The sequence below is a fragment of the Eumetopias jubatus genome, unplaced genomic scaffold (assembly GCF_037043125.1).
Source record: "Eumetopias jubatus isolate StellerSeaLion01/CBP00866 unplaced genomic scaffold, mEumJub1_p1.0 scaffold_7, whole genome shotgun sequence".
NCBI classification, from domain to species: domain Eukaryota; kingdom Metazoa; phylum Chordata; class Mammalia; order Carnivora; family Otariidae; genus Eumetopias; species Eumetopias jubatus.
The window spans coordinates 8,687,198-8,699,361 of NW_028274813.1; the positions used below are offsets into that span (position 1 = coordinate 8,687,198).

A 12,164-nucleotide genomic window follows, 5' to 3' on the forward strand; every position below is an offset into this window, starting at 1 on the left:
GCATCACACCTAATCTATCAGTGATTTTTAACTTAACTGAGGCCGACTCTGTGCCTGTTGCACCCTCCTGCTCAGCCCCCAGAAGCAGAGCTGCCGGGTCATCCGCTGATCACAGATGCGTGTGGGAATGCAGCCACGACCGGCGGAAGAACCATCAGCAGAATCCAGCCCGTGGGGCCGACCACAGAACTGTGCGCTAGGGTGGTTCGAAATCTCTAAGTTTGGGGGCGGTTTGTTATGCAGCAACAGATAACTGATAGGACCCCAGGCCATCATCTATATCCCACATATTCTCAGGAGTGATTCTTCTAAACTGTGGGTCTGAATTTGACACTCCCCTGTTCAGAGTCTCTGTGGACTCTTGTGGCCTATAGGAAACACCGACCTCCGAGCCTTGTGATAATTCTTCCAGCCCTTGATCTCACTGGGTCACATCTTGGGCGAGGCAAAGACTGTGGGTGGTTAACACCCTCATTGTCCTATTTAACTTCAAGACCCAGCTCGGGGTCACATCCTCTGTTACTCCCTTGTTTCTTGAACCCCTTCCAGGCAGACTCTATCACCCCGGGATTACACATCTCATACTGAGAAATGACTTCTTTTTCTATCAGCCCCCCTGCTTGCAGTGAGCTTCTCAAGGGTGGGTGTGCCTTGGGAACAGGGAACCCACCGTCAGCCAGCTCTGCCTATCAGAAAGTTCTTTCCTCAAAGTAAGCTGGAACGTGTTTCTCAGGATTTTTTTCTCTTTGGTCCTGCTGGGGTCACACTAAATACATTTTTTTCCCCTTTCTCCGTAGGTCTTTGCTTCTTCAGGAAAGCCCTCTCAGGCTCTCACTGTGTCATGAAGGTTATGATATTGAGTCCCTTTGCCAGTCTGATCCCTTTCTTCTGAATGAGCCAAGAGCTGGAACACAATACTCTTCATGTACCCTGTCCAATGCTAAGCTAAATGGCCTATCATCTCCCATAGTTTAGATGCTATACTCCTATTAATATAGCCCAAGAGCCAGCAGCTTTTTCAGCAACCACTGAGCTCCCTGACAAGGAAAACCCTGAAGTATCTTCCCCTCCATACTTGCTGAGCCCCAACTCACCCTTCTAATACCCTTCTGTCTCCTGAAGCTCCTGTCTTCCTTTTTTTTTTTAAATCTTTTTTTTTTTTAAGATTTTATTTATTTATTTGACAGAGAGAGAATGAGAGAGAGAGAGCACGAGAGGGGATAGGGTCAGAGGGAGAAGCAGACTCCCTGCTGAGCAGGGAGTCCGATGTGGGACTCGATCCCGGGACTCCAGGATCATGACCTGAGCCGAAGGCAGTCGCTTAACCAACTGAGCCACCCAGGCGCCCCTTGAAGCTCCTGTCTTTCTGCTCATTATCTTAAATCCAGTGCCAGGCACTGGGAGTCTGCCATCAGGAAGGCAACTCCGATGGTGGGGTCCCTGGCACTCAGGCCTGTTCTCTGACCTCACAGTCTGGTGGGCAACCCTGGGTCTGAACAGAGCCCTGCCCCAGGAGTCCAGCTCACCGGGTAACCTCGGGAAAGTCTCTGCCTATGCCTGGGCCTCAGCTTCCTTAACTGTAAAATGGAGGGGTTCAACTCGATGATACACACACACACACACACACACACTTTTTTATTAGATTCACAGAGAGATCCTTTGTACTCTTTACTCCATTTCCCCTGTGATGACTTCGTGTGTAAGTATGGTGCAATGTCACAACCAGGAACATTTTCAGATTCTAGCCAGATTGGGCTGGTTATGACACTCACTCATTTTAATTTAGTTTAAAGCCTTTTCTAGCATGTAGGAGAAAACTTCCTGCTTGCTCCTCATCAAGCTCGTGACTCATCTCCAGAAGACAAGAGCCTGCCTGTGTCCATTGCAACACCCAGGAGTCTCCCCAGGCTGGGATTTGGGAGTGTGTAGCGCTATTCAGAGCCCACCCCACGGACGGGGTGATGGCTACGGCGGGGGAGTGGGGAGGGCGGCTGTGGACTGACATAACAGGCCTGCCCCTGGGACTGGGTTGGAAAAGAAACTCCATGTCTCTCCCTTGGCCCTTCTCAGACAGAAAGTGGGAGCCCACCTGGGTGCCGGAGCCAGGGATGCTAGACCATGGGCTCACTCATCCCTCCATGGCAGGTATTAGCCCTACAAGGTGAGGCTTGGGGCTGGACCCACGTGTGAAATCCTCCAGGTCGAGCACATCGCCCAGATCCGCGCCAATTCAAAAATTTAATCTCTCCCGCAGCACTGATCCTTTTAACCAAGGCAGGAATTTCTCCCTCTGCAGACGAATACTTGACGTTGTCAGTGGAAGGACAACGGAGCCCTCACTGTGGGCTGCCGGCTTCTCTTCCCGCAGGGCTGCAGGCCGGGCTTCAGTGTCGGTTACACTCGTTCCAGAAATCCGGTGTCCGGCTCATCGAGACCGCGCCAACAGCCTGCCACCGGTTAAGGCATGGGAGCCCGCGTGCTCTAGATGGTGGGACCGTCTTTTGCAACCCCTAGAGAGCATTTTGATAAGCCACAGCTTGAGTGCCGGGGGCTGAGAAAGCAGCAAGAAGGACATTTTCGGGTCAGTTTGCTCTGAGCAGAGGAGAGACTGGGCATTATCTCTCCTTTCCTTCGCTCTACTTCTGCCCGATATTCCTGTCCTGGCTGCTCTGTACAGGACTTTGCTCCCGGGATTCCTGCCCTGGCGTCGGTGTTGGGAAGCAAGCAAGCTGATGACTCTAGCCTCTGCTCCGTGGGAGGGGGCTGTAGCCGCTGGAGGGGGGCCCTGCTCTCAGTGCCAGAGAACTGGTGTCCTAGGGGGGCACCCAGAAGTCAGCGCCAGGGGGCCCCTGCTGGGCTCCCAGCACCCATGGCAGTGTCTGGCACGGGCTAGAGGCTCCGTAAACATCTGCCTAAGGAAGGAATGCAGGCTCCCTGTTGCTAGATCTGCCGATGCTCAAGGGAAGCCCAAAATCGGGATTCTTAGGTGGAATTTAAATATTGGTCACCAGCTCAAAAATAGTTTTTTTAAACACCGTGCGATCTAAATACATGGGCCAGCTGGAGCCTGGCTTGTTGACTTAAATCCCTGCTCTCCGGGGGCTGGGGCACTGATTGCAGGGTGGTCACTGCTCGCCTGCGAGGGTCTGGCGGCCCAGCCCCCGCCAGCCTCTTAGATCCCATCGGCAGGCTCCAGGAGCACTGGCTTCCTTGCCCTTTCTCGAATGCACCTGCCTGCCTGCCTGCAGGGACCCTGTGGGATGTCCATCCCCTACCTCTCCATTCCTTGACCAATGACCTTCTCCTTCTCTTGATTCCAGCTGCCCGATGCCACGGCCACGTGGGGGATGGAATGTTCCATGCAAACACTCTTACTCCGTGGCCTCAACCTCCTATTCCTGTGCTCTGTCACCTAGGTGCTCCCACTGCCCCTGCTCTGTAACTGCATCCGTGTCACTCTGTCTCCCTCACCTCCTAAGTCCATTCCTTCTCTAATTCAGCCAGTCTCCATAGTCAGACCAGTATTCCCAACACCTTGAACGATGGCCGTCCTCTGGCAAAACCCCAGCCCTGGAGATACCCAACTGCCTGCCTGTCTGGGGCCTGATGAGCATGGCTAGAGTAATTCACACAACAGATCAATGCCTTCTAGCTTCAGCCGGGCCCTCCCTGCTTCCCCCCTGCCCTTGGTCGTCTTGTCCTCACCCTCCGTGACTGCCATGTACCTCTCCTTCCTTCATCCTTCTCCCTCCCAGCCTATAAACCCACCCGTCTCTGGGTGGAGCGTGTTTCTTCTACCTGGAACGCACCTTTTTCCTATTTGGTTCGGCCAACTGCTTGTTCTTTGGATTCAGCTTACAGGCCCTGTCTCTTTCTCCGGGAAACCCTCCAGACCCCTCCCCTCCCAGCCGCCCACCCTGGGTGCCCTTCTCTGTGCTCAGAACACCTCTTCTCATGTGGTGGGGGCAGTTACCCTGCTCTCTGGTTCTCTCCAAGCTCCCTGAAGGCAGACTTTTCCAGGTTCACCACTGGGTCCCCCATGGCAGGAAGAATACAGAAGCATTAAGAGTTTCATAAATACTCTTTCCTGCGTAGCGCCCATGTTCCACCTGCGTGTCCCGGTTATGCCTCTGCCAGGCCTCCCTCCCCTCCCTCCACGCATCCAGATTCTGCCCTTCCTGAAACTCAGCTCCCCGTTGACCCGCTTCAGCACACCTCTCCTGACAGCCCCTTTTCCCTCCGAACGCTCAGGGTGCTGGATATGGGGCGTGCTTCTGCGATTTGTTTTCTTTTCTTTTTTTTTTATTCTAATGATTTATGCAAGTTCCTCGTGGATGGGATCCCTAGCTCTATCATCTCTGTATGCCTAGCTGTTAGCCTAGAACCTTTTGGATGGGCACGTGGCAACGTGGGCAGAGACCCTTACTGGAAGTTTCCCGTGGATGCTGGAACAAATTAGCCCAAACTCGGTGACTTAAAACAACACGACTTTATTGTCTTCTCCTTCTGGAGGCCAGACCTCTGAAGTCCGTCTCAGTGGGCTCAAGTCCAAACGTGTGCAGGGCTGGCTTCCTCTGGAGGCTTGAGGGGAGAATCCCTCTCTGTCCCTTTTCCAGGCCTTAGGGGGCACCAGCAGCCCCCGGCTCCGGGCTCCCGGATTCACTCCTGCATCTGCTGTCCCATGGCCTTCTCTGGCCGCTTCTCTTTTATCAGGACCTTTGTGATGACACTGGACCCGCTCAGATAATCCAGGATCATCGCCCCATCTCAAGACCCTTAGCTTAATCACATCTGCAAAGTCCTCGTACCATAAGAACACCCAACAGTTTCCAGGGACGAGGTCCTGGCCGTCTGGGGGGTGGGGGGTGGGGGGTGGGGGTGGGTGGGGCGCTCATTCTGGAGCCCACTCCAACAGCATCATTATGTCCGGAATCACTGATGAGGACGCCAAGCTTCGTGACTCCCTGCTGTGTTACTTCCGCCAGAAATGTTGGAGAACGCCCGTCCTGTGGGGCAAGGACCCTGGAGGAAGACTTCGAGCGGCGCATTGCTGATAAAGTTCCCAGGCCTTGGTCCTGAAAAGCCGGCCCACGAAGACGTAAATCACCGGGTTCAGGCAGCTGTTGATGAAAGCGAAGAAGTTGGCATACTGCAGGCCCAGGTCGATGAAATCCTCCCAGAAGCAGCCTCGGACGGCCCGCACCTGGTAGAGGAACTCCAGGAAGGCGAAGAAGTGGTAGGGCGCCCAGCACACCAGGAAGGCAGCCACGAGCGCGAGGATGAGCACCGCGGCCTTGCGGCCCGTGCGGCCCCCGGCCCGCGCCCCGGGGACCCCCGCCCGCTCGCGCAGCGAGGCCAGGATGTGGCCGTTGAAGAAGACGATGGCGGCCAGCGGCAGCAGGAAGCCCAGCACGTTTAACTCCACCATCCTCAGCCAGTGCCAGGCGGCGCCGGACGGCAGCAGCACGCAGGCGCAGGAGTTGTTGAGCGGCGGCACGGCCGCGGTGGAGCGGAACAGGAACGTGGGGACGCTCAGGAGGCCGCCCAGCGTCCAGATGAGCAGGCAGGTGGCCTGGGCCCGCCGCCGCCGCCGCCGCTGCCGGCTGGCCACCGGGTGCACCAGTGCGCGGTAGCGGTCCCGGCTGATGGCCACCACCAGGAAGATGCTGATGAACAGGTTGGCCTTGATGACTCCATTGACCAGACGGCACAGGGGGCCTCCGAAGGCCCAGCGGAATTGGTTGGCGATGTTCTCCGCCCAGAAGGGCAGGCCCGAGACGAACACCAGATCGGAGGCGGCCAGGTTGGCCAGGTAGATTTCCGCCACGCTCAGGCGCCGCCGGGGGAGGAGGAAGACCGACAGCACGAAGAGGTTTCCCAGCAGGCCGCAGATGCAGATGACGATGATGAACGTTGGTAACACCCTGTGCAGCACGGCCCAGGCCTCTTGAGCGCCGTCACAGGACGTGGCACTGGGGGGCGACAGCTGCGTCCGGTTCAGCGACAGGAACTCCAGGGGGGTCCGGGCCGCCATCCACAGGGACCTGCACTGAACGGCACGCAGCGTCAGGTGGGAGGCCGCCCGCCGCAACCCGCCGACCGCCTCCAGCCCGCCCCGCAGGTTTGGAAAAATCAAGTTTTCTTGGCACGCGGCCACACCTGTTCATCTACATATTGTCCGAGGCTGCTTTTGTGTGGCAGCGACAAAGGCTGCGTGGCTTGCAAAACGGCCAATATTTGCCATCGACTCCCCTTGAGGAGATGTTGGCCGACCCCTGGTATAAAGGAAAGGACTAGGGCTTTGAAAACTGGGCCCGAACCCTGGCACAACCACTTGATGTGGGCCACTGAGACCCACTGACTTTTATTTCCCTTTTTGGAAGTCGAAGCCGATCGTGTCCCTCTAGTGGGATTGTGGCCAGGACTGGCCATAGGATCTATGGAGCGCTTGGCGTGGTTGCCTGGTCCGGGGGAAGGGCTCAGTGGAAGGGCCTGATTAGTCTTACTTACTTACTAGATTACTGGGGCTCCTGCATGGCTCAGTCGGTTAAGCATCTGCCTTCAGCTGCGGTCATGATCCCAGGGTCCTGGAATCGAGACCCACCTTGGGCTGCCTGCTCAACAGGAAGCCTGCTTTTCCCTCTCCCACTCCCCCTGCTTGTGTTCCCTCTCTCTTTCCCTCAGGCACATGTGCGTGCAAATAAATAAATAAAATCTTAAAAACCAACCACATTATTATTGTTAACAGTTTTGTCAAACATTTAATGAGCACCCCCTTTGTGCCAGCACTTTGCCAGGTACCAGAGATACAGGGAACGGGACATAGCCTGCAACCTGCAGGTGCTCACTGCCTAGAGGGGGTGCAGCCATGGAGACAGTGGTCGACGACCTAAGAAAGAATCAAGAAGGGCCAGAAAGAGGTACAGCCAGCGGGGAGGCCCACCCGTGGGGGCAGAGACCAGCAGGGTGGACGACGTGGGGGCAATGGTGGGAGGTTTCCAGAGCAAGGAGGTTCTCAAGCTGGGCTTGAAAAATACAAGTAGTAAAAGAATAGCAGCTCACACTGATGAAATGATCTCTATCTCCAGGCACCATTCTAAGACTTTCACATTTAAATATTTTTTCATTTAATTTTCCCAACATCTCTGTGGGGGCAGGAGCATTGTCCTCTCCATTCGACTGCTCAGAAAATGGAGTGTCAAGGGACCCATCACTCCTCTGTAGTCACACTGACCTGGACCGTCTGATTCCAGAGCCTGAGCCTCTGTCTACTCGACCCTACTGCACGTTTTGTCCCCATTTGGTAGATGAGGAAGCCAGGCTCCGATGTTAACAACCTGTCCTGGGAGACCTCGGTCCGCGCTGACCCCTAGCCACACAGCTGGCTTGCCTCCCACGTGCCCACGCTGAGGTTCAGGGGGAGAGGGATGTGGTGGGAAGGAAGCCGACCATGCCTCCCAGCCCTCTGGACCCCACAGAAAAGAAGGGACCATATCCTGTACTTGTGGGTTTGTGGGCACCTGCCAGCAAAGCTGGCCACAGCCGGCTCAGGGGACCCATGTGGTCCCATTCACACGGCAAGCAGCTGCCTGCACTGTGGGAGTTCTGGGGCTTCACACCTAAAAATCTTACCCCCACCCCAGACGAATTAATATATGCAAAGGGCTTAAAATGGTTCCTGGCTTTTCGTAAGCACTCGATAAATGTGAACTTTTGTTATCATTACTGTTATTACTTGGTGATGCTTGAGATTCCTTCAACAGGGCATGGCCTCCCAGCATCCAACAGAAGATATTGTGTGAGAGAGAACCAATCTTGGAAGAGTCTATTTGGCCGTGTGACCTTGGGCAATCACTTAGTGTCTCTGAGCCCGACTTTCCTTACCTGAGGACACGATGACCTTCAAGTTTTGACACTGTTGGTAACACACACTGTGCCATTCACACCAAGATATAATTCACCAGTTCCTCCATGCATTTATCTACTGAACTAGTACTTATTGAGCACCTACTGTGTACCTGGTGCTGTTCTAGGTATTTGGGACACAGCAGTGAATCCACCTGGCAAAAACCCCATGCCCTCAGGGGGCCTCTAGCCTAGTGGGAAGAGTGAGCCCACAACAATGAGTGTACTGAATAAATGTGTTAGCTGGGGAGTGGTAGCCTTGGGGATGATAAGATGGAATCAGCTTCTAGATTTGTACTGAAAGTAATACTGCCATGATTTTCAATCGGATACAGGTTGTGAGAAAGGAAGGATCGGATGTTGCCAGGAAATACAAAGAAATATGAAGTTGCCATCAACTGAAGTAGAGGTCACAGACTGAAGACAGGGCAGGATTTTTTGTGTGTGCCGGGGATCAGGAGTTCACTCTTGGACATGTCAAGGTTGAGATGTCCATTGGACACCACCTACATAGTCACGTTTGGTATGCAGTGACAAGGTCTGATACAGTGATACGTAAATGGGAGTTGTGATTACCTAGATGGTGTTTAAAGCCACAAGACTGGATGACATCACCAAGGGAGAGTGTAGACAGAGAAGAGAACAAGGGGCTTGGCCACCAGGGGGCAGGTGAGTGGGGAAACACGGCGAATTACGGGTCGGGGGGCTGTGGAGTGTCTGTGGCATGTAGGAGCTCTGACCCAGAGCGTACGGAAGAGTCAGGATACTCTTGTGCTGTCAACTCTTGCAGGGCATAAATCCACAACTAAATATTTATTCGGTTATTTGGAAATACTTTTTTTTTTTTAATTCTTTTCTACGTAAGCTCCACGCCCAGCGTGGGGCTCAAACTCACGACCCTGAGATCAAGAGTTGGATGCTCTACCGACTGAGCCAGCCAGGCGCCCCCTGGAAATAATTTTAAATTTTGCAATATGCCCTTTCTGGCAGTGATGAGCTAAAAACTGAAAGCAGTGAAAATTTTAGCAGTGAGCTTCTGTTTCTCAAGGAAGTTGGTGATGAAATGTGCAAGTTGCACAGAATGTTTGCTGATATTTACATCACTGTGGGGGCTTTCACTGACCACAAGAATGCCTAAGACGCAAAAGCTCCGCTTTAGAAGTTGGTGCTTTTAAAAGATCTGCCCTAAGACACTGATCGCGCCCATGGAAGCGTGGCTTTTCAACTTAGACCAAGCAGCTGTTCTGCAAATTAATTCAGCTGATTTTTGGTTCCAGTTTTTCTCCTACACAGACAACAGTGGAGGTGGTGGCTGATTATGGGGCAGTTTTGTAAGAACACCACAGACGGGGAGTTCTTGGTGCCAGTTTGATATCAGTATCTTCAGATTCTTCCACTAGAAAAATCAGTCTGTGCCAATCATGATCCAATTCACGGACCCAAAACCAAGCTTCTGGAAGTTCAGTCTGGCCGAACGGAACAACGGACTTCTGGGAAATGCTATTCTAAATTCAGTTTAAATTGTTTACATTGGAAATAGAGTTATATTTTTGTGATGGTAATACAAAGACAGATTTTGCTGGGGCATGGTGTCATGGTAACAGTTACATTCTTACTAAATAAGAGACCAATGAAATAGAAATGTACTTTGAACAGGCCACAGTGCAAACACAGTTTATAATTGCATGCAAAAACGTTTCAATATTCTACCAATTGATATAGAGATGATAGGTGACAAAATTTAGAAAATTTAAAGACGTACGCAGAGTTATTGAACCACAAGCTTTTTGTAGTGAAGTTGACGGTGAATTAAAAAAACAACAACAACAAACCCTTCAGCATGTATTTCTTTTCTTTGCTGCCCATCATCAATCAATTTTATAAGACCTTGAGCCTAAATGCCTGAAAGTGTTACTAAGCTGTTTGTTAAAAGAGAGCTCTACATTTTTTGAATTTTGTTCCGAATCAATTGGAAATCTTTAATCAACGTGTTCAAAGAACAGAGCACCAAAACATCCACTTTTGCGTGTCTAGCAGATTGTAATGATAGAAAACGAAGCTGTTATGCAGACAATAAAGGAAATGTGTTGCAAAAGGGAAGAAATGATTAAATCAGAGAGTGAGAGCTCAGTGGCACACAAGATTTAATTTTAAAAATTCTGTAGTGAGCTTTGAAATACCTGTTTGTGGGAAGAATCTTTTCAATTGAATAAGTTCATGTTCTGTACAGAAATGGGACAAAATTGAGAACACCTACCATTCACAGCATCTAAGCTTGACAAAGAGTTCAAAAATTGTAACTGCAACTTATTTGTAGAGCTGAATCTGGTAAAAATATTTGTTGAAGAAAGCCACTTTGAACTAAAGCATAAAGGCACACCACCTGTGAAAATGTGTGGGCTAAAATATTTACATCATTTTATATGCAAAGAGTCAGACTTGAGAATAGCCCCCACTTTGCAGAACTTGCTCAGAGTGTATCAGGCACCTGAGCACCTGCCTCCGCCACATTTTCTTAAATAAATACGTTCTAGTCTAAGAGAAGGGTCAATTGAAGGTGCTAACTTAAATTTATTAACTGTAAAATTTGAAGGCAAATATTTCAGCAAGTATATGGAACAATTAAAAGTAGTAAGACCAAGCGGAAAGAAAAATTCATTCTCCAGGAAAATGCCAAAGACATACCCAAGTCAGGCACAGATTATAGCCCGTGGATATGTACCAAACCAGTCTATTTTGCTTATGTTCTTTTTCAATGTTCAGCTCAGTAACATAAAAACTTTTATTTTGCCTTAATGTATGTGGGTGTATATATATACTTAAAGACATGACTATTTTTGAAAACAAATTTTTAACTAGAACTACTTTATGACTCCATCACTATAATATGGCCAATCTGTTGGGGTGTGTGTGTATAGAGACAGAGTTAAATAAATCATTTTTTGGGAAATAGCTTTGGACAAGAACTGCTTTATAACTCCACCACTGTAATACGGCCATTTGGTTGTTTAAAACCACGCTGTTGGTCGGGATTCATTTCGGCAGCCGCAGGAAGCTGGCATACCCAGCAAACCTGATTTCTCAAATGCCCGAGGGCCCCCGCCCCAGCACTCTGTTGTGGTCCATACACGTCTGCGGAGCTGCGTCCTGAGACTGTCATGGGGCCTCATGCCACGCCTTCCTGTGCCCTTCTCTGCACGTGGTGACCAAGTTCTACCCGCCAAGGAAAACCCACATGACACGTTCTGTCTTGGCCCCAGTTCTCCCCGACGCTGGGGCTGGATGGAGACCCAGAGGCCCGGGTCTGAGCCCTCAACATCAGCCACATCTGTCATCTGCAGAGGGCCTGAGACTCCGCTGGGTTCTCAGGAACTTAATCCTGACAACACGGTTGCATGAGCAGTCGTAGAGTTGTGCCCATGGTACAGATGAACAAACTGAGGCAAAGATACAGTACCAGGGCCTTTGAAGACGGAGGAAGGGGCCATGAGCCAAGAGACACAGGCAGCCTCTTGAAGGTGGAGGAAGCAAGGAACAGATTCTCCCTGGAGCCTCCAGAAGGAACACAGCCCTGCCAACACCTTGACTTTGGCCCACACATCAGTGTGACTGATGTTGAACATCTGACTTCCAGAATGGTACAACAATAAATCTGTGTCATTTTAAGCCACTAGGTTTGTGCTAATTTATTACAGCAGCCATAGGAAACTCATCCAGGGGGCAAGGCTTCACCCTACCCAGAAAATCAGGGACTGCTTTGCAAGCCACGTGCAGAGACCTCTGGCTTCAGCTCGAATCTGTTGGTTCAGCACACATTGCCCTTCCTCCCATAGCCTGTGTCTGCTCAAGCTAGGTTTATTACTTTTTTTTTTTTAAGGCTTATTTATTTATTTGAGAGAGAGCATGAACAGGAGGGGTGGCGGGGGGAGAGAATCTCAAGCCGACTCTGTACTGCGCATGGAGACTGACTCAGGGCTCCATCCCAGAAACCTGAGATCATGACCTGAGCTGAAGCCAAAAGTTGGAGGCTCAACCAACTGCACCACGCAGGCACCCCAAGCTGGGCTTATTTTTAAAGGGTTTGTCTTTGCCACCTGCTGTCTGTGTTTATATTAAGCTGGACAGAAAGGAGAGAGCTTCCTTCACCAGTTCTTAGTTGTAGCTCTGATATTTGCCCGGCACAGAGTAGGTGCTCAATAAACAGCACTGTATTTTTAGTAATACTTGATCTTATTTGTTAAAAACTTAGAGGTGACATT

At 51.1% G+C, this 12,164-nt stretch overlaps 1 protein-coding gene across 1 annotated transcript; it reads right to left on the reverse strand.

Annotated features, from left to right (window-relative positions):
* Positions 1–4,972: 4,972 nt before the first annotated feature.
* On the reverse strand, positions 4,973–6,040 carry BDKRB1 (bradykinin receptor B1). Its single transcript, XM_028103087.2, has one exon. The coding sequence runs from the start codon at positions 6,032–6,034 to the stop codon at positions 4,973–4,975; it is 1,062 nt and encodes a 353-aa protein (XP_027958888.1). The 5' UTR covers positions 6,035–6,040.
* Positions 6,041–12,164: the final 6,124 nt, after the last annotated feature.

Excerpts from the sequence above, each read along its gene's own strand:
- BDKRB1 (XM_028103087.2), bottom strand. The coding sequence starts at position 6,034 with ATGGCGGCCCGGACCCCCCTGGAGTTCCTGTCGCTGAACCGGACGCAG.